At 44.3% G+C, this 26,634-nt stretch overlaps 2 protein-coding genes across 4 annotated transcripts in view; one reads left to right on the top strand and one right to left on the bottom strand.

Moving 5' to 3' along the window:
* PPP2R3A (protein phosphatase 2 regulatory subunit B''alpha) overlaps positions 1-10,005 on the top strand; it is a 77,736-nt gene extending 67,731 nt beyond the window's left edge. For all 3 annotated transcript variants that reach the window (XM_075937375.2, XM_075937373.2, XM_075937376.2), the window contains exon 14: positions 9,688-10,005. In XM_075937375.2, the coding sequence (XP_075793490.2) occupies positions 9,688-9,784 (97 nt within the window). In that variant the 3' untranslated portion in view covers positions 9,785-10,005. The remainder of the gene's footprint in view (positions 1-9,687) is intronic.
* LOC149523878 (uncharacterized) lies at positions 489-17,866 on the bottom strand. Its single transcript, XM_089780985.1, has 3 exons — positions 13,772-17,866; positions 1,879-9,280; positions 489-523 (listed from the first exon to the last, which is right to left on the bottom strand). Exons 2-3 carry the CDS (start codon positions 3,662-3,664, stop codon positions 489-491), a joined length of 1,821 nt encoding a protein of 606 aa, XP_089637111.1. The 5' UTR covers positions 3,665-9,280; positions 13,772-17,866.
* Positions 17,867-26,634: the final 8,768 nt, after the last annotated feature.

Raw genomic sequence — 26,634 nt, 5'->3', positions numbered from 1 at the left:
GCTGACATGCTACTCTAATTGACGATTCTTTTCCCTTCTCTTCCCCCTCCCTCTCTCCCCATCTGCTATTTATTTAGCAACTAGACTATTAATAACTCCAGTCATCTGAAGAAGTGGGCTGTTCCCATGAAAGCTCTTAATACCATCTACATGTTTTGTTAGTCTCTAAGGTGCTCCTGGACTATTCGTTGTTTACGTTTTTTCCAGTTACAGACTAACACAGCTACCCCTCTGATGCCTTACATTCAGTAATCCCACACATTTTGTATACAGAAAAACTGCCTTAAACTAGGCTGCAAAGGGAGAGAAGAGCATTTGCCTACTTCAGACGAGCAGGCAGCGAATGTTAGAAGGAAGAAAACGTAGATCATCTTCGTTGTTTGTTTCAGAAAGAGAGTAAATATGTATTACAGTTGGATTAGAAATGCAAGGTAAATAGAAAATGAAACCTTAAAGTATTACTAGAGGATGAGAGATACAAGCCTCTACTACAGGTCTGGGAAATGCACTCCTGCTGTCACCGCTAAATACAAGGTGGAACAGATTGTTTAGCATAAGAAGTGAACATAGATTATAAAACCATGACACTCAACCTTTCCAGACTACTGTACCTCCTTCAGGAGTCTGATTTGTCTTGCACACGCCAAGTTTCACCTCCCTTAAAATCTACTTGCTTACAAAATCAGACATAGAAATAAAAGTGTGAGCATTATTATTAATTTATACGCTATTATTCATAGAATCATAGAATAATAGGACTGGAAGGGACCTCAAGAGGTCATCGAGTCCAGCCCCCCTCCTTCAAGGCAGGACCAAGCTCCGTCTACACCATCCCTGACAGATGTCTATCTAACCTGTTCTTAAATATCTCCAGAGAGGGAGATTCCACCACCTCCCTTGGCAATTTATTCCAATATTTGACCACCCTGACAGTTAGGAATTTTTTCCTAATGTCCAATCTAAACCTCCTCTGCTGCACTTTAAGCCCATTACTCCTTGTCCTGTCCTCAGAAACCAAGAGGAACAAATTTTCTCCTTCCTCCTTGTGACACCCTTTTAGATATTTGAAAACCGCTATCATGTCCCCCCTTAATCTTCTTTTTTCCAAACTAAACAAGCCCAGTTCATGAAGCCTGGCTTCATAGGTCATGTTCTCTAGACCTTTAATCATTCTTGTCGCTCTTCTCTGTACCCTTTCCAATTTCTCCACATCTTTCTTGAAATGTGGCGCCCAGAACTGGACACAGTACTCCAGCTGAGGCCTAACCAGTGCAGAGTAGAGCGGCAGAATGACTTCACGAGTTTTGCTTACAACACACCTGTTGATACAACCTAGAATCATATTTGCTTTTTTTGCAACAGCATCACACTATTGACTCATATTCAACTTGTGGTCCACTATGACCCCTAGATCCCTTTCCGCCATGCTCCTTCCTAGACAGTCACTTCCCATCTTGTATGTATGGAACTGATTGTTCCTTCTTAAGTGGAGCACTTTGCATTTCTCTTTATTAAACCTCATCCTGTTTACCTCTGACCATTTCTCTAACTTGCTAAGGTCATTTTGAATTATGTCCCTATCCTCCAAAGAAGTCGCAACCCCACCCAGTTTGGTATCATCTGCAAACTTAATAAGCGTACTCTCTATCCCAATATCTACATCATTGATGAAGATATTGAACAGTACGGGGCCCAAAACAGACCCTTGAGGAACTCCACTTGTTATCCCTTTCCAGCAGGATTTAGAACCGTTAACAACAACTCTCTGACTACGGTTATCCAACCAATTATGCACCCACCTTATCGTGGCCCTATCTAAGTTATATTTGCCTAGTTTATCAATAAGAATATCATGTGAGACCGTATCAAATGCCTTACTAAAGTCTAAGTATATGACATCCACCGCTTCTCCCTTATCCACAAGGCTCGTTATCCTATCAAAGAAAGCTATCAGATTAGTTTGGCATGACTTGTTCTTCACAAACCCATGCTGGCTATTCCCTATCACTTTATTACCTTCCAAGTGTTTGCATATGATTTCCTTAATTACCTGCTCCATTATCTTCCCTGGGACAGACGTTAAACTGACCGGTCTGTAGTTTCCTGGGTTGTTCTTATTCCCCTTTTTATAGATGGGCACAATATTTGCCCTTTTCCAGTCTTCTGGAATCTCCCCTGTCTGCCATGATTTTTCAAAGATCATAGCTAAAGGCTCAGATACCTCCTCTATCAGCTCCTTGAGTATCCTGGGCTGCATTTCATCAGGACCTGGTGACTTGCTGACATCTAACTTTCCTAAGTGATTTTTAACTTGTTCTTTGTGTATCCTATCTTCTAAACTTACCCTCTCTCTGCTTGTATTCACTACGTTAGGCACACCTCCAGACTTCTCGGTGAAGACCGAAACAAAGAAGTCATTGAGCATCTCTGCCATTTCCAAGTTTCCTGTTACTGCTTCTCCCTCCTCACTAAGCAGTGGGCCTACCCTGTCCTTGGTCTTCCTCTTGCTTTTAATGTATTTATAAACGGTCTTCTTGTTTCCCTTTATGCCTGTAGCTAGTTTGATCTCATTTTGTGCCTTTGCCTTTCTAATCTTGCCCCTGCAGTCCCGTGTTGCTTGCCTATATTCATCCTTTGTTATTTGTCCTAGTTTCCATTTTTTATACGACTCCTTTTTTATTTTGAGATCATGCAAGATCTCCTTGTTAAGCCAAGCTGGTCTTTTGCCATATTTTCTATCTTTCCTACACAGCGGAATTGTTTGCTTTTGGGCCCTTAACAACGTCCCTTTGAAATACTTCCAACTTTCCTCAGTTGTTTTTCCCTTCAGTCTTGCTTTCCATGGGACCTTACCTACAAGTTCTCTGAGCTTATCAAAATCTGCCTTCCTGAAATCCATTACCTCAGTTGTGCTGGTCTCCCTTCTACCTTTCCTTAAGAGCATGAACTCTATTATTTCGTGATCACTGTCCCCTATACTGTTTTCCACTTTCAAGTTCTCAACTAGTTCCTCCCTATTTGTTAAAACCAAATCCAGAACAGCTTCTCCTCTGGTAGCTTTTTCAACCTTCTGAAACAGAAAGTTGTCTCCAATGCAGTCCAGAAACTTATTGGATAGCCTGTGCCCCGCTGTGTTAGTTTCCCAACATATGTCTGGATAGTTGAAGTCCCCCATCACCACCAAATCTTGGGCTTTGGATAGTTTTGTTAATTGTTTAAAAAAGGCCTCATCCACCTCTTCCACCTGACTAGGTGGCCTGTAGTAGACTCCTAGCATGATAGCATCCTCGTTTTTTACCCCTTTTAGCTTAACCCAGAGACTCTCTACACAGCTATCTCCTACGTTCATCTCCACTTCAGTCCAAGTGTGTACATTTTTAATATACAAGGCAACTCCTCCTCCCTTTTTCCCCTGTCTGTCCTTCCTGAGCAAGCCGTACCCTTCCATACCAACATTCCAATCATGTGTCCCATCCCACCAGGTTTCTGTAATACCAATGATATCATAGTTGTATTTATTGGTTAGCAATTCCAGTTCTTCCTGCTTATTACCCATACTTCTTGCATTTGTATATAGGCATCTAAGATACTGATTTGATCTTGCCTCCCTGTTGTGCCCTGACCCTCCTTTCTCCTTGCCATTATAGGCCGTAGTCCCCCCCATTTCCAACCCATCTCCCAGTCCCGCACATTCAGCACTTACCTGTGGGCTTTGCTCACCAGTCCCCGTCGAACCTAGTTTAAAGCCCTCCTCAGCCCTTATTGAAACATTGCTTCCTTTTTACTGTTTAATTATAAAATAAATTACTTGGAATATAAATATTGTACTTAATTTCAGTGTATAGAATATAGATCAGTGCAAACAAGTCATTGTCCACATGAAATTTTACTTCATATTGACTTCACTAGTGCTTTTTATGTAGCATGTTGTAAAACCAGGTAAATAACAGAAGAACTAGGGGGTCACCAAATGAAACTAACAGGTAGCAGGTTTAAAACAAACAGCAGGAAGTTTTTCTTAACACAGCGCATGTGGAACTCCTTGCCAGAGGAGGTTGTGAAGAGCAGGACTTTAATGGGGTTCAATAAAGAGCGAGATAAATTCATGGAAGTTAGGTGCATCAATGGCTATTAGCCAGGATGGGTAGGAATCGTGGTGGCCCTAGCCTCTGTCATGGGTGATGGGAAAGGGAGTACTTGAAAATTACCTGTTCTGTTCACTGCCCTCTGGGGCATCTGGCATTGGCTACTGTCGGCCGACAGGACACTAGGCTATATGGACCCTTGGTTGGACTCAGTCTGTCCGTTCTTATGTTCTTGATGCAGTAATATAATCCCTGGGAGACCTTGGCACATCCCTAGTTGAGAATCATTGTCGTAAGAGACCATTCAAGGTGAAAAAGTCACTTGGCACCTCTGTAGGCATAGGATGAACAGGGTCGTTAGGGGCTCACAAGCTGTTGTAATAAACCATAAATCCAGTGTCTTTATTAAAACCTTGCAAGGTGTTATGCAAATTTCATTTGGGGATGAGAACAAAGAATTCTTTCACAATAATACTCGCCGCCCCCCCCCCCCCCCCCCAGACAACTGTCACTGTCTTAAGAAAAAAGAACCATCTGCCCAGAGACTCCACTGTAGTTGAAGTCACAAAGTTGGCCATTGCATAGATTGTGAAGTCTTTAAGCATCACACTCACCACAAGCTCTCCAGGGCTGGGAGGCCAGCTGTCCCGATCCTGATCCCTCGCTGCCAGGTCACGATGAAACAGACAAAGCGGCTGCCACTGTAGTGCTCGGCTGTGGCACCTACACGAAGGAGGCCGACTGCCAGCTCTCCAGTACCATCGCTCTAAAGAATTCAAACGAGACTCCGCACCACAGTTCACCCGGTAGCTTCGGGATTGCATCAAACCCTTCCCCCAACACCGTCAAGGGAAAGAGCCCCACTGCAGCCCTCCCCCTGCTTCCCACACTGAGAGCTGGACCAGACTAGCCACCCCATGGCCTGTGCTTTGCAGAGCCCTGCAGCCACTGCCCCAACCGTCTTGGGGCCGATCCCTACTGCTGAGGTCAGCCCGCAAGGCCCTGGGAATTACGGGGGGGAGGGGCCCTCTGTGCTCTCCGCAGTGGCAGGAGCCACGGGAAGTGGAGCGATGCAATAGCCTGCTCTGCCATCGCTGACCCGGGTCACTCTGCTTTACTGCAGTGGTGGGAAGTGGAGTGATCCGGCCCCCCGGCCTGCTCTGCTCTCCTGCACAACGTGGGTTTCTGGGAGAGGGTGGCAGAGCAAAGCAGGCTGCCAGGTCGCTCTGCTTCCCGAGGCTCCTGCTGCCACGATGCGGGCCGGCTGGCCTGACCCCTGCTGCCTCCCCATGCCAGGCCCCCCTAGTCATCCTCCAGGTTGCGTTGATTGGGGAGGGGATGGTTGGGAAAAGGTGCACAGGGTAGAAAGGAGCTGGGCAGGGCTTGGGAAAAGGGCAGAGGGAAGGTGGAGTAGGGTTGGGGGTTGGGCCCCACACTCCCCGAGGGCCTGCCTATCAAACGCTCTCTGGGAAACTCCCACGTGAGCATCGATTGTTTGGATACAGTGATCGGCTTCAACAACCCTCTAGATGAAGTTTTCCAAGGAATCCGGACCACGCTGCAGCAGAGACCTGTCCTTTTTGTTATGGCCCACTCGGTGTGTCATCTGCAAATTTCATCCGTGACGCTGTTGTATCCATCCAGCTTAGTGATAAATATTAAATAGCATGGGGGAGGAACCAGTCCCTGTGGGAAACTCTCTCTCTCTCTCACACACACGATTCCCCTCTTATGGTTACACTTTGAGAGCTGTCAGTAAGCCAGTTTTTAATCCACTTACTCTGTGACTTAGAGCAGGCTTAGTTTTTAATCAAAATGTCACATGGTATCAAGTCAGCCTCTGGCTCATTATGTGGATCTTCCTATCGATCCTTTCTGCTTCTAATGCTTGCAGCTGATCCCAAGCTGGGAGGGTGGCAAGAGTTTTGAAGGATAGTGCTATAATATAACGTGATCTGGACACACTAGAGAAATGGTCTGAGGTAAATAGGATGAAGTTCAATAAGGACAAATGCAAAGTGCTCCACTTAGGAAGGAACAAGCAGTTTCACACACAGCATGGGAAGCGACTGTCTAGGAAGGAGCACTGCTGAAAGGGATCCAGGGGGCACAGTGGCCCACAAGATGAATATGAGTCAATAGTGTGACCGTTGCAAACCTCCTCCCCCAAACAAACAAATCCCCCCAAAACAAACATCATTCTGGGCTGTATTAACAGGAGTGTTGCAAGCAAGACCTGTGATGTTCTGCCACTCCACTTGGTGCTGATTAGGCTTCAACTGGAGTATTGTGTCCGGTTCTGGGCACCACATCTCAGGAAAGCTGTGGAGCAACCGGGGAAGTAGACTTGGAGAAAAGCAACAAAAATAATTAAAGGTCTAGAAAACATGAGCTATGAGGGAAGACAATGAACTGTGCTTTAGTTTAGAAAAGAGAAGACTGAAGGGGGACATGACAGCAGCTTTCAGGTATCTAAAAGAGGTCAAGGAGAACAATTTTTATCCTGCCTCCTGTGACATCCTAAGGATAGGACAAGAAGCAATGGGCTTAAATTGCAGCAAGGGAGGAAAAACTCCCTGTCAGGGTGATTAAACACTGGAATAAATTGCCGAGGGGTGGTGTGGAATCTCCATCATTGGAGATACTAAAGAGAGGTTAGACAAACTCCCGTCAGGGAGGAACGGTACTTGGTCCTACCGTGAGGGAGGGGACTGGATTTGATGAGCTCTCAAGGTCCCTTCCAGTCCTAGTGTTCTGTGATTCTAGCTTCTGAAATGCACTGCGAATGAGACAACGTTCATGCCACGCAGATGGCCCTGTGGCACCAAGGTGTCTTGACTGTGCCAGGCAGATGCAGTAGAAATGGGTGTTACCTACCTTGGAACTCAGCGGGGGAGCCGGAGGAAGAGACTGAGTCCTCAGTCCCTGACACAAACCAGCTGGTTCCTGGGAGAAAGACGCAACCAAGGCAGGCTCCTCCAGCAGGCACCAAGTGAGCCCTCCCGCCTGGAAGGACAGTTCTGGTCTTTTGAACTTCTCCAACATCAAAGCTGAGGAGACATTCTTGGGAGGCAGGCTGGCACGTTGCACTCCCGCTGCTCATCTCCCAGAACATGCCAGGGAAGGGGAAGAGGCCTCACAGAAGTGCAGGGCTGGGCTGATGTTTTCCTTTCCCTCTCTCTGCGAGCACAGGGGAAACGGGAATCCAGAAGAAAAGGCCGAAGAACCCAGCAGGCACTTCCCCTTGGAGATCTTACTCTTCTACCCTTTGCAGACGATTCAGTCAAGTGAGATAGGCCCAGTAACCCCAGTGAGGGCCCACTGGGCAGTGTTGGTAGCCCTGACAGACTGATGGACGGACATGACTCCCATGGGGTTCCGGCATCTGAGTCACTAACAAGATGCCACCCTCTGAGTTCAAGCCTAACAGGAAGGCTCTGTTCAGTGGTGCCACACACCGCGCAGCACGAGATGCAGGCTGCCGTGTGGCTGCTGCCAAAAAAAAAAAAAAAAATCTGGCCTAAGATTTCCACAATGTCAGGGTACTGAATGCATCCAAGGTCATGGGGAGAATTTAAATTGCCTGGCACCCTGCGCTCCATTTTAAAGAGGATGGAGAAACTTCAGGTAGAAGAACCCAAAGGAATCTCCTCTTTACGGGTATGACTTTGATGGAGCGCCTCCTGCTAACCATGATATTGATTAGTCCCTAGCATAGTTCTACTATAGCAGCTCCTCTGAGAACGAAGGGAAATTCAGAGCCACTGAGGTCTAAGACAAGGAGGTGGATGATGAGGCTTCCAGCTGGGGTCTGAGCGAGGCAAAGCCAAGGCCGCCTGCACAAGAACGGTCTGCAGCCCAGCCTTTGAGTTTTTATGGCCAGAGACGTTTGGTCGATTCTTAGACACTAAGTTCTTTTGGAACTATATTGGAGGCAAAGGTGTCTAATGGACACCATCAGCACCAAGAGGAGCACCAGTTGGAACCACAATGGCAGCGCTGAAAAAGCGGCTCCATTAGAACAGAAGTGTTTTTACCTGATTAAAAAATCCTAAACCGAAACTCTTTTTCTCAAAATAGAAACCCTCAGCTAGAGTAGCGTTCCTTGCTGCTGCAGCAGGGAGGGGAACTAGGCACTGCTAGGGAGAGTGAGATTATTCCTACCCTTGGCTCCAGGTGAAAAGGACTAGAACATCAGGCACGTGTCCCCAGCTATCAACACTAAAAAGAGTCACTGACCACAGCACACAACTGAGAGTGGTGCTCAGTGTAGACACAAATACAGGAGAATCTTAGTGATAATTTTCCTATGCTGTAATTTAAAGGGCATTCTTAAATATTAACAGGAAAAAGAGATTCATATTTAAACCTTCCCAAAATGTCCCTCTGTGCTCTTGTATCTTTTTGCTCTCTTGGTGGGTGGGATTGCAAAAATCAACAGTACAGTATGGGACTGAAAGGCTATGTCTACACTGCAGGCTTTTTACACAAGAACAATTGTTCTTGCGCAAAAACTTGAGGAGCATCTACACTGCACGTGCATTCTTGCGCAAGTACATTTTCAGTAAAGCGTCGGAAAAGAGGGCTTCTTGTGCACGAGTTATTCCTCTCCCCCTTGAGGAGTAAGCCCTCTTGCGCAAGAGCTCTTGCACAAGAAAGCAGTGTGGACGGGCAACGGGGGTTTCTTGCGCAAGAAACCCCTATGGCTAAAATGGCCATCAGAGCTTTCTTGCACAAGAGAGTGTCCACACTGCCATGAACGCTCTTGTACAAAAGCACATGACAGTGTGGATGCGCTCTTGTGCAAGACCTTTTGCACAAGAACTCTTGCACAAAACAGTTCTTGTGCAAGAAGCCTGCAGTGTAGACGTAGCCTAAAAGTTTAAGTAATAGAAGCCACAACATCTGGGGCTTGTACAACTGCACATCGTTTAATGTAATCTATGCCATCAAGTGCCAGCAATGCCCCTCTGCCATGGATATTGTCCAAACTGGGCAGTGTCTGTGACAAAGGATAAATGGACACAAATCAGACACCAGAAACAGTAACACACACAAACCTGTAGGGGAACATTTTAACCTCCCTGGCCAGTCGATAAAAGTATCCTTTCTTCTACAAAGGAATGTCACCATCCAATTAAAGAGACAGACTGCTGAACTGGAGTTCATTGCATGTTTGACGCTGTCTGCATAGCCTTGAATAAAGACATGAATTAGTTAACACACTATAAAATTTCCCATGTCTTTGACATTCTCATTTCACATCAATAGCTATGAATGGGACACATCCAGCCTACTTAACTTATTAACTCGGGTCCTACAATTGACAGTCACTTCTCCTATTGTTATACACATCTTAGTTTCTGTTATTTCCACTCCAGTTCATCTGATGAAGTGGGTTTTGTCCATGAAAACTCAGGATTCTATATATTTTGGTTAGTCTCTAAGGTGCCACAGGACCACTCGTTTTTAATAGAACTAGAGATAGCAATGAAAATGCTGCATGAAAGTTTAAATACTTTTGTATCTGAAAACATTAGATTTTTATAAACAAAGTAAACATGTTGAAACATGTGACAGTGGCTTTGTTCTTTCATTGCAGATCATTTGAAGAGGACTATGAAACAGATGAACTTTTAACTCTCCCTGAAACTGGAGACAAGTCAGACAAACTAGTTATCTCGGATCTTTCTTCATAGATGAAAGGAAGATATGTAACTAGTATCTTCAGTATTTAAATGGAGAGTCCTTAGACATTTAGGGATTTTTTTTTAAAAATCCTTCCTTGAGGCAAAGTGCTTTATTTTATACACTGTAATTCAGGATCCCTTTTTTCTTTCATGTGTAACTGCCAGATAATTTCTATAAAAAGGCTTTTGCAAATTGTTATTGTGCATACTTATTAAATATGGCGACTGCACTTTGTTTCCTTTTTCTCTTGACATACAAATTCTATAAAATCTCCATGTGCAATAATGGTCAATCAGCTAATGCTTAAACATCATAAAACTGCATGTAACTTCAACAATAGTCATTACCAAATTAATTCAAGGCAGTTATTTCTGCATTAGTTACTCTGTGCTGTTTAATTTACCAGTCTGCCAAATTAACTCTGTTTAAATGAACATCTAAAAAGATTTCCATCAAATCTCAGCTACAATTAAGTTCTTTTTTTTAATCAAAATATCCTGTTCATTCTAGAAAGAAGCAATATTCCCAAACACTTATTTGTTAAGCATGCTTTATTCACCCTACAGGGCAATGCAGAGACACCGCTACCCAAAAACAAAACAATTAAGATGGAATGCAGGTTTAAGCACTTTTATATTTTCTCTCACGGATGGCAGGAACTTGCTGCAAATACCCAGGATGCCACCATATTGTCCTCTCGCAATTCTGCTCTATTGTAATGCCTACAGAACAACTCAACAATTCGGGCATTGATGTAGTATGAGAGCTGCTTCTTGGGCGTACCAGAATTAGCACCATTTCCTTGTGCTTCCCCTATCTGTTGTATCCATCTGTTATCTATAATCTTAGCCTTTAACGTGTTTAGCTCTGTGAGGCGCAGGCCTTAAGATACTACTGCAATACCAATTAATTAATTAAGAGTATAATACTCATAAAAGGTTGAGTGTACTTTTTAGGTAACAACATTGCAGGGCTGTTCTAATGGGCCCCAGAGCATGCTTTACAACCTGAAGAAATTCAGAGTTAAGGCTAACCTTAAAATATCCAAGCATATAAGGTATGAAAATGTACAGTAAATGCACCCAAACACCCTTCACTCTGCCCTATAGTGACACTATGCAACACCCATTTATTAATAATCTATTATCCCAAATTACTGATTTTTAAGAACAACTGATCCTGCCCCTCCCCCCACTCCCCCCCCCGCACCCCAACCATGTTACAGGGAAAGTTAAGCTTGTTGGATGCCTTAACCTTGTAGTCCCATTCCTTTGGTGTGGCTTTCTTTTACATTCTTTTCTCCAAATGTCCACAATTTACCACATTTATTTTTGTGCTAATTATATCATTCCCTTTACAGGTGCTTGTTGTAAATTATCAGTGTAGTTACTTAACCTGAACAACCACCTTCATGCATTTGTTTGATGGGCATTTCCTTAAAACCATCTTACACGGACAGTAAAAAAGAAACCCAAAGAGAATGGTTCCATTTGGTATCCAATAGCGTCTAATGCAGTGAAGCCATGCCGGGTCAACCTTCATGTGAAGATAAAGGCTGCTTCATGCTGCGGAGGAACAGTTCAGAGCAGTCTGGGGTTTGTTAGTTTTACAGCTGCCTTGTAGCATCTCAGCATCACAAAGCAGCCAGCTTGCACATCCAGTAGTTTCCTCCCTCCCGTGCTTCACCTGCTCCTGATACCCACACCTCACAGGCCATCCTGCCCTATCCCTTTTGTGCAGTTTTCCCTTCTTCTTTAGCTCCCTCCCTTCCGCCGTGTACACATAGCCTCCCTTCCCCTCCGCCTGTCGCCTTGTTGGACAGATCTAGTGAAACAGGCAATTTTTTTAAAAGAACTATTCCAGATTAAGGGTAACTGTTTTAAACTATAAATCTTCATCACTGAGCTTTTTTCTTCAGCCGAGCCTGGTGTCTCAAATCTTATCTGGGAAGCCTTTCAGGCAGGGCGCAATTTGGGTCAGCGCACAGCCCTGGTACCTCTAGACATGGCAGTTCATAGCCCCGGCTTGCTGTGTCAGGGATGAAAATAAAATAAATTGCTTGAGCCACAACACCTCTTTCATAAGCCCTGCTCTCAAAACACTTCCCTCTTCTCAAACGGCCACCGTCTCGTTTGGCTCCCAAAAGGGACTGAGGCCATATGCTGCCCTTAACTGAGATGGCGATCGGTTTCTGTTTGGCCCATGGGGAATGAAGTCAAATTGCCCTCAGGGAATATGGTGCTGGTTTGCAGTACAGGAGGTAGAGCAGAGCCAATGAATGAATGTGATGAGTATCTGGGCTAAGGAAAGATGTGGTCTCAGTGCCCTGAGAACATGAGCTGGCTGAAGGAAAAACTGTCGATGGTGAAGAAAAACAGAAAGCAATGATGGCTAAGCCTGCCTGTCTTCACACTGGAGCGACACAGGATTTACCTCTCTGCCAGTTCCTGTGCAGATAATGACTGAGCTCAAATCATCAGGGACCAGAGAGAGGCCTGGCACAGGAAGCTAAGTTCATATTAAAAATGGGTCTTTCAACTAATAAATTAATGTACTGATCACGTCACTTGAAAAATGTATTCGGTGCCCAAAAAAGTATATGATTCTAGAGGAGGGGATGAACTCCACTCAGCCTTCACCATCACTTCATGCTCTATAATAAATAATAATACGGTGAGATGCATGGTCTGAGCTGCTCACAAGTGTATCTTACCACTGCTAGTAAGATTTTTGTGCTGCAAGGGGACTGCAATGCACAGTACTATGATTTGCAAATTGTTAGGGAACCATCCATGGACAGTATACAGATAACCATGGGTCTGTCTATTTGTGGTAGATTTCAGCTAGCCAACCAGAAGTGATTCTTCTTTCTTCAAATGCCATAATCACACCTAATTATAGTCAGTTGGCTTTTCTGTAGTGCTTTTTGCATCTACACCACTTCACAAACAGTAGATGATTAATTCTCAGAACATCCCTCTGTAGTTAGGTCCACTTTACAGAAGGGGGAACAGACACAGACTGGTTTAACAACTTGGAATGGAATTTATTTAACCCTTCTGCCAGGTGGAATCAGCAGCAACCAGTGCCAGGTTCAATATTTAGGCGGTTTCCTTTAACAATACAACACTGAACTGATTGAGCCTCACGCCTCCCTGCCCTCCAGTAACCTAGGAAAACAACACACCCTGCCCGAGGCATCTCTAAGGGGCAATACTTCCCCCCTCATGGAGAGAGAGGCTGAGTGTAGAAAATAAACTTTAAGGGCATGTCTAGACTTGCTTTCACTTTCGAAATTTTATATGCAAATTTGGTGCTAATTTGCATAGTCTTCTGATCGCTTTTTTGAAAGTGAAAGCAGTTTAGATAGTTTTTTTTAAAGACTCCCCCCACTTGTTCGAAAGAACCCTGTACACCTCTTTTTTTTTTTTAAGGAAGAAGGGTTCTTTCGGAAAAAAAAAAGTCTAAACTGCTTTCACTTTCGGAAAAAACGCTTTCAAAAAAAAAATCAGAAGAATATATGCAAATTAGTGCTGAATTTATATATCTCCTTTCGAAAAAAGAAAGTCTAGAGCATGGGTTCCCAAACTTCCAGGGGGGGCATGAGGCGACCCAGCCACCGCCTCCCCGGTCAATCCCACCCCAAGTTTTGCTGCTATTTTTTTGGGAGGAGGGGGCGTGAGGGTTTCTCAAAAATCAAAAAGGGGGCATAAAGTTTGGGAACCACTGCTCTAGATGTACCCTAAATGAAAGGAGGGATGTCACCTGGCTTTAAGTAGGAAAAATGCTGCAAGCAAAATTCATGACCATAAAACTAAGTTCTTGTATTCTACAACTCAGAGGTCCTTTACCAGGTGCCCTTCTGCTCCCTCACCACATCCCAATCACAGTGATTGTCCTTGGTCAGTGAAGACCTAGAATACAGCAGTGCAGCTTTGAGTTCACCTCCCTCCCAGGAGGGAGAAGGAGTCACCATGTATGATCTATCCACGTACCTGTTCTGAGGCTGCTGCCGCACCAGTCACCCACCATGCGGCTCACCAGCTGCCTCACGGCTCCACCCGCCACAGTGCCAGCTGTTCCAGTGCATAATGTCATCTTCTGCTGCTTCCTGCTTCCTTACTGTGACCTCCGCACGTCAGGCTCTTGAGGTTCCATGCTGCTATTTGTGATTTTTAGCTCTGGGGTGGGAGGAAGGGCAAGAGAACGTCATTGCTGAAGCAGGCGGGGAAGAAATGCTGTTCCACAGGTGATTTCAGTTCTAGTGATCACTTAACAAAAGACTGTTAATGGAGCTTAATTAGTTCCAACTTTGAATAATGGGGCAGGTTAAATCGTGCCTAAGGGCTTGTCATCACTATACCAGGAATCCGTGCTGCAGTTATCGATTCACTAGCTGCCGATGTATCGTGTCTGCTTAGATACCATAAATCGATCTCCCAGGAGTCTCCTGTGGAGGCCAGTACTCAGCCAGGATGAGATGAGTAGCCAGAGTCAAGGGGAGAGCAGGCCCACCAACCTTACTGCCCACAAAACTGCCAAGTGCGTAAATGATGTTACAGAAATTAGGTTGACGGCCGGGGTTAGTGTTGACAAGGCCTTAGACTAAGTCCCCTTCCCCTCTTATCCTTCATGGGGTGTGGCATGCAAGCTCTCTGCTCGTTTTGTCATCTCCCCTCCATCAGGACAAGCTAAGTCCAGTCCCATAGCCTTATACTCAGTGACCTGTAATCGAACCCCACCCAAAGTGAGGACGACCGAAATTGCTAAGTTAAACATTCCATTAAAATGGAATGAGGTTTAACAGTTAATTCAAACTAAGGGGTTTATCTAGGAATCGCGCTTCTCTGCCGCATGTAGACACAGGCAGTTACTTCGGGCTAGTCAGTTTCCAAAATGACGACTAGCTGGGAATATGCTAATCAAGCACAGGATATTTAGGGGGTAGGTTTAGAAGATAAAATAAAAAAAGAACAAGTTTAAAATCACCTAGAAAAGTTAGATGCCTGCAAGTCACCAGGGCCTGATGAAATGCAGCCTAGAATACTCAAGGAGCTGATAGAGGAGGTATCTGAGCCTCTAGCTATCATCTTTGGAAAATCATGGGTGACTGGAGAGATTCCAGAAGACTGGAAAAGGGCAAATATAGTGCCCATTTATAAAAAGGGAAATAAGAACAACCCAGGAAACTACAGACCAGTTAATTTAACTTCTGTGCCAGAGAAGATAATGGAGCAAGTAATTAAGGAAATCATCTGTAAACACTTGGAAGGTGGCAAGGTGATAGGGAACAGCCAGCATGGATTTGTAAAGAATAAATCATGTCAAACCAATCTGATAGCTTTCTTTGATACGATAACGAGCCTTGTGGATAAGGGAGATGTGGTATACCTAGACTTTAGTAAGGCGTTTGATACGGTCTCTCATGATATTCTTATCAATAAACTAGGCAAATATAACTTAGATGGGGCTACTATAAGGAAGGAACAATATGTTTCACACATACAGAATGGGAAGTGACTGTCTAGGAAGGAGTACGGCAGAAAGGGATCTAGGGGTTATAGTGGACCACAAGCTTAATATGAGTCAGCAGTGTGATGCTGCTGCAAAAAAAGCAAACATGATTCTGGGATGCATTAACAGGTGTGTTGTGAGCAAGACATGAGAAGTCATTCTTCCGCTCTATTCTGCGCTGGTGAGGCCTCACTTGGAGTATTGTGTCCAGTTCTGAGCACCACATTTCAAGAAAGATGTGGAGAAATTGGAGAGGATCCAGAGAAGAGCAACAAGAATGATGAAAGGTATAGAGAACATGACCTATGAGGGAAGGCTGAAAGAATTGGGTTTATTTAGTTTAGAAAAGAGAAGATTGAGGGGGGACATGATAGCCGTTTTCAGGTATCTAAAAGCATGTTATAAGGAGGAGGGAGAAAACTTGTTCATCTTGGCCTCTGGGGATAGAACAAGCAGCAATGGGCTTAAACTGCAGCAAGGGAGGTTTAGGTTGGAGATTAGGAAAAAGTTCCTAACTGTCAGGGTAGTCAAACACTGGAATAAATGGCCCAGAGAGGTTGTGGAATCTCCATCTCTGGAGATATTTAAGAGTAGGTTAGATAAATGTCTATCAGGGATGGTCTAGACAGTATTTGGTCCTGCCATGGGGGAGGGGACTGGACTCGATGAACTCTCGAGGTCCCTTTCAGTCCTAGTATTCTACGATTCTATATTTAAATCCAGCGCTTCATTAGCAATTTCGGTCAGCTTTATTAGCCTCCCTAGTTGAAACTAGGGGGCTAGTGTAGACATACCCTTAGTCTAGGGAGATTTAAACTGTATCCTTTGTACTGATACAAGTGTAGATTTCTTAACACTCAGCTACTGGTCCCAACTCTTGGAAGACAGCAAAGGCCTTCTGGGTTAAAAACAGTCTCAAAGGAACAGCTATTGAACAATGGGAAGACAGGAATCACATCCTGCAAAAGGTAAGCTGCCACTACTGCTAGAACCTTTGAAAGCACCTTTGTGGCCAAGATGTGTCAAAGGAAAGCACTTGGTACTGGAAATGATCTTGGCCTATACTGAATTGTAGGTATTTTTCTGTATGGTGTGTGTGTGTGTGTGTGTGTGTGTGTGTGTAGTTATACAGAAATAGGAATCTTGTAGGTTTAGACATTAAAAATAATCCCTTTCTTCTAGTAAAGGAATTATAGTTGCTTGAGTTACCATCCTGAACTTCTGAGATTTCACAAACTTGTTCAGTTTAGATCTAAAAATTAGCCTCCATCTTCCATCCTCCTTTGGCACTAGGAAGTATTTTGAGTAGAACCCCTATTCCTGTAAGGAAAAGGAACCAGCTCTACTGTTCTTACAAGGGGAAGAGACACCACTTCTTGTCTTAGTAGATGCTTGTGAGACAAGTCCCTGAAGAGAGACCAGGGTGGAATCTGTTCTATAAAAATCATCAGTTTGTTGTAATTAGGGCGAGTCTAAACTAGAAATGCCACACTGCTGCAGCTGCAGCACTGTAGTACATCTGCTGAAGACACTTATGCTAATCAGGGAACTCTCCCATTGGTGTAATAAATCCACACCCTCAAGAGATAGTAGCTACATTGACAGGCAGAGCACCATCCACACCCCAGTGCTTAGGTTGCTGAAATATACGTTGCTTGTGAGGAGGAGATGGCTTATTCGCAGACATACAGGTAGGGTAGATGTGGCCTCTGTAAAATTTTATTTGGCCATGACTGCCTGATCATGATCTGGAATTGAAGAGTTGGGAACTAGTAATATTTGTGTCCAAAAATGTTCAGCTGCTTTTGGTCCTTGTCGTAGGGGATAGGTCTCAAAAAGTGCTGCCCACCCCCATTCATTCACAACTATGGAGTTAGGTGGGGGATAGGAAAATAAAAAGTCAGAATCTTTAACGGGTATGTACTATTTATCTCCCCCTTCTACAGATCGGTGTAGAGAGTGGCTGGCATCTGCTATATCATCTGAGGTAGATTCGTGAGAGCCTTATTTATAGGTAGGACCACTCTGGAGGGTGTTGCCAACTGCAAAATATCCTGCAACTTGTACTGCAGATCTTTGACCTCCTCCAGAGGGATTGATCCATAGGGTGTCAGCGAGGCGTCTAATGAGGTCCTGAAGCTGCCTGATGTCATATGCCATGGAAGGTTGTGGAGACATGGAGATGATGGCTAACTCATCTGCCCCAGACTCCTGCTCTTGAAATAACTCCTCCTGTCATGCTTAGCCAAAGAGAGAAGGAAAGGTTACTCACTGTGTGCAGTAACTGAGGTTCTTGGAGTCACGTGTCCCTGTGGATGCTCCACTTCAGGTATTGATGTGCCCCAGCAGCCTTGATCAGAGCTTTACAGTAGCAGTGTCCGGGAGGCTGTGGATGCAAATTAGGGCTATGTCTAGACTACATCCCTTTTTCGAAAGAGGGATGTAAATTAGACAGATTGAAGTTGCAAATGAAGCCGGGATTTGAATTTCCCATGCTTCATTTGCATGATGGTGGCTGAGCGTTCTTTCGAAAAAGGGCTTTTTTAAAGTGAAACCATCTAGACACAGTTCTTTTGGAGAAAAAAACCCTTTTTCGAAAGATCCTGTAAATCTCGTTTTTTGAGTACAGGATCTTTCGAAAAAGGGTTTTTTTTCCTCAAAAGAACTGTGTCTAGACAGTGGTTTCACTTTCAAAAGAACGCATGGCTGCCATTATGCAAATGAAGTGTGCGAAATTCAAATCCCAGCTTCATTTGCAATTTTGATCTGTCTAATTTACATCCCTCTTTCGAAAGAGGGATGTAGTCTAGACATGCCCTAAGAGTCTCACAGTGCCATTGATGCTGTGAGCTTTACCCAAGCCCACCAGTTCCTTTTCTATCACAAAGTCCCTACTGCAAACTCTGAAGTAGAGGGCAGGTGGAGCACCCACAGGGTGTTGAAGAAGATCAAGGTACCAAGCTTGTCTTGACCACTATGAGAATCATTATGGCCTTCTGCCTGATCTTGCTCATTGCTCCTAGAATTATGGGGATTGTAGAAGCATTTTGTAGTTTGCACAAATGTTGAGGTTCCATCCATATTCTGATGGAATGCAGAAATGACCACAAGATGGACTTTGATCAAGCTCCTTGCTAAACCTGAACTTTTCAACTCCAGTAGGTGTTCCAAGACTAATGGTAGTGGTGTGGTAGAGATCATCAAATGTCTTGACACCATGCAGAGAACCTCTTCCATTTCTAAACGTGAGTATTAAATGTGGTCAACTTCCTGGTGTTTAACAAAATGTGTTTAACTTGTTCTGAGTAGATTAGTTCATTATTATGGAACCATGCAGGAGACATGCTTGTAGGTAGAGTATCTCCAGGTTTGGATGAAGAGTATGATCATTATGCTGAGACAGCAGATCTGGATGGCAAGGGAGAACTCGTGAGGTGCCATGTTCATCATGCAACGGTACCATGTTTGGGCCATATCAAGACTATGCAAATAACTTTGACCCTGTCTGTTTGTATCTTGTGTATGATATCAGTGGAATTGGTGGAAACACCTAAATGAGTTATGCCTCACATTTGATAGTGATGCCCAGTGATCATGGCAACAATCCTGCTTGCGAACAGAAACCTGTGCATTTGTGGTTCACTAGAGATGCAAACAAGTGGATAATGGGAATGCCCCAATGGTTGAAGATTGATCTCAGAACCTCACCATTCACCCCCATTTTGTAGCTTTGGGAGAAGTATCAGGTGAGTGTGTCCACCATTGCATTCGGATGGCTGGGTAGATAGCATACTGTGAAGCTTATGTTGTGTTGTATGTACCAGATCCATAGTTGCTATGCAGTGAAGCCATGAAAGTGTGAATGAGCTCCTCCTTGGAAGTTGATGTAAAACATGCATGCAACATTGTCAGTAATGATGAGAATGGACTTGTTCTTTATATGAGGTAGGAAATGCCTGTCAGCATTGCAGACAGCTCTAATAAGTTAATGTGTAACAATCTCCACTTGAGACTGTTTGCCTTGAATCGTATGTTAATTTATGTGTGTGCCCCACCCTATCAGTGAAGCATCTGTGGTGATCACAGTCAATGAGGGTTCCTGTTGGAACAGGATACCCATAAAAAAGTATTGTGTTCTTGTCTACCACTGTAAAGCATCCAGGACAGTGAGTGGTACTGAGAGTAATTTGTGTAGGTTGTTTGCTGGGTATGTGTTCCTATACTAGGCTTAACCATTCTTGCATGTTGCACCATGAATGTTGTGGCTGCCAAGTGTCCTGGTAGTTGTTGGACCATGCAAGCCCCTATTTGGGGACTGGCTTGTGCCTCTGAGAGAAGGTTTGTAAGAGTGGTGAATCTGGCTAGGGGCAGGGATGCCTTGGCTACTATGGTATCAAGATGTGCCCCAATGAAGCCTAGATGTTGGACCAGGATTACAATTGATTTCCATTCATTTATTTGTAACCCTAACTCCTGGAATAGTGAAATGGTGATCCAGACTATGTCCATAGTTTCTTGTCGAGTTTGGCCTCTGAGAAGGTAATCGTCCAGGTAAGGGAAGATCATAATTCCCTGTTTGCATTAGATATACCGCAACCACAGATTGGGCTTGGGAGAAAACTCTTGGTGCAATAGATAGGCTGAATACTCTGTACTGGAAGTGTTCCTGCAGACATTTCCTCTGCAAGGGATGAATAGTGATATGAAAATAAGTATCTCCGAGGTCAAAGGCTGAAAACTAGTTCTCCTGTTGGAGCACTGGGAGAACTGTGCCCAATGTAACTATTTTGAATATTTGCAAGTGTACAAACTTGACCTTTCTTAGGTTCAAGATAGGTCTCCATCCCCTGTTCTTCTTCTGGGTCAGGAAATAATGTGAATAGAATCCCTTCCCTTTGAATTGTGACAATATTTTCTATGACACTTAGTGGTAGAAGGTCTATTCTTTGTTGTAACACGTTTGTGAAATGTGTCCCTGTAGAGATAGGGAAGGCGGAGGGTAGGTGGTCTGGAAGCACAAGGGGATAGTATATCTCAACTGGAATCATTTTAACCCCATTGGTCCAATGTTATTGACACCGAGATGTGATAAAAGGGCTAAGTTAAATGACTGAAAATTGGGGATGGATTGGGCACAGGTGCTGTCTGGTGAGGGAGACAAATTCTTGACCAACTTTTCAAAACTGTGGTTTGGAGGAGCTGTCTGGGAATGTCAGCACCTGTGATTGGGGCATTTGTCAAAGCTGGAGCATTGTTGTTGCCAACCTCTAGTGTCAGTTTTCTTTGAGAAAAGCTTTTCTGGATTGAAAGGTAAATATTCTATCTTTTTCTGTAGGCCCTTGAGTATACTCAAGATCTGTAGTCAGGATGCCTGGCACATTACTATAGCTGTGGTCCTTGGCTGCCATATCTGTAGTGGCTAGTGACTTTTGGCTGTTTTGGCTATCAGTTGACTTCCACTGATGATGCTTGAAATTGTGACACTCTCCTCAGGGAACTCTGCTGTGAACGAGCTAAGTTTCCCATAGTTATTATAGCCTTATTTTACCAATAATGCAGAATATTTGGCCATTTTGAATATTAGGGTACCTGAAGAATATACTTCATGCCCAAATAGATCTAGTCTCATGTTTTTTCTCCTGTGGTGTGATTTGAACTCTGGTTGCTTGAAGAGTTGATTCAAGCATCGACTACTAAGAAGTTGGGGGCAGATATGCAAAGAGAAAGTCTGCCGATTGCGAGGGTTCATAGTACTTTCTATCAATCCTTTTACATGTTTGTGGAATTGAGGCTGGTGACTGCCAAATGGTCTCTACTGGATACAAGATTGCATTGTTGAGATGAAAAGCGATCTCGGAAGTAAATACTTATTGCAGTATTTGTACCAGCTTGTGCTGATTTCTCAGCATCTCCACAGGTGGGATGTCCTAGCTGTGAGCAACCTCCTTAAACAGTTTCTGAAACTCTTAAAATCATCCACCAAAGTGGGCAGTTGATGCATAATAGCCTCTTCTGGGGAAGTAGAAAGAAGATGTAGTTTCTTGGTCTGTATTAATTTGTATGTTCTCTCCTAATCCTGAGCCTCCATGGGTGGGATGTCCTCTGTAGCCTGTTGAGGAGCCCTCGTTGTATTGGACTATTGGCGCATGCAGTGCTGATATCACAAAGTCTTTCCGGTATATCAAAGACCGTATCAGAGCCAATGTCCGGTCTGTTGGTGCTCTGGGGTCTGCTGCTCTTGTCCATGCTGGCATCTGTGCCGACTGATGCTGTGACTGTTCAGTCGGTGCAGATGGTGCTGATGTATTTTTCTCCATTGAAGCCCTCTGCGTTGTTGGTGCTGAGGGTGGAGTCATGATGCCTGAGGAGATGCTCGGTGCAGAGTCCCATGCTGGTGAACTCGGCGCTGTGGAGACATGTCTTTGTCTGTGCCTCAACTGCCTTTCCTTTGCTTGGATCTCAGTAGTGCTGGAAGTGCCTGGTGTGCCAAAAAATGCTTATGGGAGCATATTTCAGCATCTGGGGTCACAACCTGGCAGGAGTCCACCTTTGTATTTGCAATGCTCATTGTGAAGAAGTCTGAGCCCTCTTTTCTTGGTCTTTTAGGGGGTACATCTCCCTTCCCCATTTGGAGGAGTGTCCGGAGAAGCAATTTGCTTGTCTGACTGTGGTGATTTCTCCATTAAGATCATTTTTAACCACAGAACCCTATTAGGTGGGCTCTCGCTTTCAAATGTATGCAGTAGGAGGGATATGCCCCTCACTCAGATAGAATACACACAATGAGCACCCATCTAAAATGGGCATAGCTTTGGGGCAGGAGCTGAAGTGTATGAATTTTGAGTAACCAGGCATCTTAACAGTAACCATCCCCCGTAAAGGTGCTAACAATATAAAACTTTTTTCCAATAAACTATAACTTTGTGATAAATTAACAACAACTTTCAATCTAATTAAACTATGTTTCTAATGGTCTGGTAGCACTTTATAGATTAACAAAACATGTAGATGGTATCATGAGCTTTCGTGGGCACAGCCCACTTCTTCAGATGACCGGACTTTCTGAAGAAGTGGGCTGTGCCCACGAAAGCTCATGATACCATCTACATGTTTTGTTAGTCTATAAAGTGCTACCAGACCATTAGTTGTTTTTAAAGTTTATCCTGTACAGACGAACTTGGCTACCCCCTGAAACTCATGTTGCTAATGTTTTTAGGGAAAAGTGGTAACACTGTTAGAGCTCCATCTTCAGCTGATAACAGCTGAGAAGGAAATAGAGAGCCCAGGTCATATGTGTGTCACAAGCAGCACCAATGGCACTGCAAGATGGTTACTACATGTGTGTCCTATTCGGACACTGCTACTGTAAGCCTCTGATCGACAGCACTAGGATGTACCAACACCTGAAGTAGAGCACCTGCACTGACAGCACTCCAAGAATAATGTGAAACTCCAGCCTCTTTGAGGGATGATGGACTGTTAAATTGCTGTCAATAGGCAGCCCACAGGTCCCAATATGGCCATTGTGAGGGTCCAATAAGAAAGCAGGTTCCACCAACATTGGAGCAAGATCCTCTCTGCAAAAAAGGCAAATTCCCAAAGATATGTGTGGGAGAATACGCCTCAGAAATTGACAAGGCTGACTGGGAGTCCTTTTCCTCCACATGGGGGCAATGAGGTTGAATGGTTACTTAGAGACTGAGATCTTGATACTCAGAGATGCTCGGCACCTGACAAAGACAACTCTGGATCTTCCAACATCAAAATGTCCTTCAAATATAGGAAGAATTAGAAGCCCTGACCTAGTCAGAGAAATATGATTTGATTGGAATAACGGAGACTTGGTGGGATGACTCACATGACTGGAGCACTGTCATGGAAGGGTATAAACTGTTCAGGAAGAACAAGCAGGGGAGAAAAGGAGTTGCACTGTATGTAACAGAGCAGTATGATTGCTCAGAGCTCCAGTATATATAGAGGGAGAAAAGCCTGTTGGGGGTCTATGGGTTAAGTTTAGAGGTGGAAGCAACAAGGGTGTCTACTATAAACTGCCGGATCAGGTGGATGAGGTAGACAAGGCTTTCTTCAGACAACTAAGAGAATGCTTCCAGATCACAGGCCCTGGTTCTCATGGGGGACTTTAATCACTCTGACATCTGTTGGGAGATCAATATATCAGTACACAGACAATCCAGGAACATAAGAATGGCATACTGGGTCAGACCAAAAGTCCATCCAGCCCAGTACTCTGTCTGCCGACAGTGGCCAAAGCCAGGAGTCCCAGAGGGAGTGAATCAAACAAGTAACGCTCAAGCGATCTCTCTCCTGCCATCCATCTCCACCCTCTGAGAAACAGAGGCTAGGGACACCACTCCTTACCCATACTGGCTAATAGCCATTTATGGACTTAACCTCCATGAATTTATCTAGTTCTCTTTTAAACCCTGTTATAGTCCTAGCCTGCACAACCTCCTCAGGCGAGGAGTTCCACAGATTGACTATGCGCTGTGTGAAGAAGAACTTGCTTTTATTTGTTTTAAATCTGCTGCCCATTAGTTTCCTTTTGGTAGCCCCTAGCTCTTGTATTATGGGAACTAGTAAATAACTTTTCTTTATTCACTTTCTCCACACCACTCATGATTTTATAGACCTCTATCATATCCCCCCTTGGTCTCCTCTTTTCCAAGCTGAAAAGTCCCAGTCTCTTTAATCTCTCCGCATATGGGACCTCTTCCAAACCCCTAATCATTTTAGTTGCCCTTCTCTGAACCTTTTCTAATGTCAGTTTATCTTTTTTCAAATGAGGAGACCACATCTGTACGCAGTATTCAAGACGTGGGCATACCATGGATTTATGTAAGGGCAATAAGATATTCTCCATCTTATTCTCTATCCCTTTTTCAATTATTCCTAACATCCTGTTTGCCTGGACGTCTTCAGAGAACTAGCCACGATGATGCCAAGATCTCTTTCCTGATTAGTTTGTAGCTAAAACCAGGATGTTTTTGAAGAATGTTGGGGATAACTTTCTGGTACAAGTGCTGAAGGAACCAACCAGGGACCATGCACAGCTTGACCTGCTGCTCACAAACAGGGAGGAACCAGTAGGGGAAGTAGATGTGGTTGGCAACTTGGGAACCAGTGATCATGAGATGGTAGATTTCAGGATCCCGACAAAAGGAAGAAAGGAGAGTCGCAAAATACACACCCTGGACTTCAGAAAAGCAGACTGACTCCCTCAGAGAACTGATGGGCAGGATTCCCTGGGTTGCTAACATAAAGGGGAAAGGAGTCCAGGAGAGCTGGCAGTATTTTAAAGAAGCCTTATTGAAAGCACAGGAAGAAGCCATCCCGATGCACAGTATTGAAAGCAAATATGGTAGGCGACCAGATTGGCTTATTGGGGAAATCCTTGGTGAGCTTAAACACTAAAAGGAAGCTTACAAGAAGTGGAAACTTGGACAGATGACTAGGGAGGAGTATAAATATATTACTTGAAACTGCAGGGGGATTATCAGGAAGGCAAAAGCACAGTTGGAATTACAGATAGCAAGGGATGTGAAGAGTAACAAAGGTTTCTACAGGCATGTTAGCAATAAGAGGGTGATCGAGGAGGGTGTAGGGCCCTTACTGGATGAGGAAGACAACCTAGTGACAGATGACGTGGGAGAAGCTGAAGTACTCAATGCTTTCTTTGTCTCAGTCTTCACAGACAAGGTCAGCTCCCAGATTAATGCACTAGGCAATGCAGTATGGGAAGGAGGTTGACAACCCTTAGTGGGGAAAGAACAGATTAAGAACTATTTAGAAAAGCTAGACATACACAAATCCATGGGTCTAGGTTTAATGCTTTCGAGGGTACTGAAGGAGTTGGAAAATGTTATTGCAGAGACTTTGGCCATTATCTTTGAAAACTCGCGGAGATCAGGAGAGATCCCAGATGATTGGAAAAAGGCAAATGTAGTGCACATCTTTAAAGATGGGAAGGAGGACAATTCAGGGAACTACAGACCCATCAACCTTACATCAGTCCCTGGAAAAATCATGGAGGAGATCCTCAAGGATTCCATTTTGAAGCACTTGGAAGAGGGTAAGGTGATCAGGAATAGTGAACATGGAGTCACCAAGGGCAAGTCATGCCTGACCAATCTGATTAGCTTCCATGATGAGGTAACTGGCTCTGTGGATATGGGAAAGTCAGTGGATGTGATATATTTTGACTTTAGCAAAACTTTTGATACGGTCTCCCACAATATTCTTGCCAGCAACTTAAGGAAATATGGATTGGATAAATGGACTGTAAGATGGATAGAAGGCTGGCTAGACTGTTGGGCCCAACGGGTAGTGATCAACGGCTTGATGTCAGGTTGGCGGTCGGTTTCTAGCAGAGTACAAGGATCGGTTCTAGGGCCGGATTTGTTCAACATCTTTATTAATGACCTGGATGAGGGGACAGATTGCACCCTCAGCAAGTTTGCAGATGACACTAAGCTAGGGGGAGAGGTAGATATGTTGAAGGGCAGGGATAGGGTCCAGAATGACCTAGACAAATTAGAGGATTGCGCCAAAAGAAATCTGATGAGGTTCAACAAGGACAAGTGTAGAGTCCTCCACTTAGGACGGAAGAATCCCAAACACTGTTACAGGCTGGGGACTGAATGGCTAAGTAGCAGTTTGGCAGAAAAGGACCAGGGGATTACAGTGAATGAGAAGCTGAATATGAGTCAACAGTGTGCCCTTGTAGCCAAGAAGGCAAATGGAATATTAGGTTGCATTAGGAGGAGCACTGCCAGCAGATCTAGAGAAGTGATTATTCCCCTTTATTTGGCTCTGGTGAGGCCACATCTGGAGTACTGTGTCCAATTCTGGGCCCCCCACTATAGAAATGATATGGACGCATTGGAGAGGGTCCAGGGGAGGACAACCAAAATGACTGGGGGGTTGGAGCACATGACCTATGAGGAGAGGCTGAGGGATTTGGGCTTATTTAGTCTGCAGAAGAGAAGAGTGAGGGGGATTTGATAGCAGCCTTCAACTTCCTGAAGGGAGGTTCCAAAGAGGATGGAGAGAGGATCTGCTCAGTGGTGACAGATGGCAGAACAAGGAGCAATGGTCTCAAGTTACAGTGGGAGAGGTCTAGGTTGGATATTAAGAAAAACTATTTCACTAGGAGGGTGGGGAAGTACTGGAATGGGTTACCTAGAGAAGTAGTGGAATCTCCATCTCTAGAGGTTTTTAAGTCTCGGCTTGACAAAGCCCTGGCTAGTATGACTGAACTGGGGTTGGTCCTGCTTTGGGTAGAGGGCTGGACTCGATGACCTCCTGAGATCTCTTCCAGCCCTAT

Source organism: Pelodiscus sinensis, chromosome 10 (assembly GCF_052426305.1).
Source record: "Pelodiscus sinensis isolate ZL-2025 chromosome 10, ASM5242630v1, whole genome shotgun sequence".
NCBI lineage: Eukaryota > Metazoa > Chordata > Testudines > Trionychidae > Pelodiscus > Pelodiscus sinensis.
This window is presented reverse-complemented; position numbering and strand designations above follow the sequence as displayed.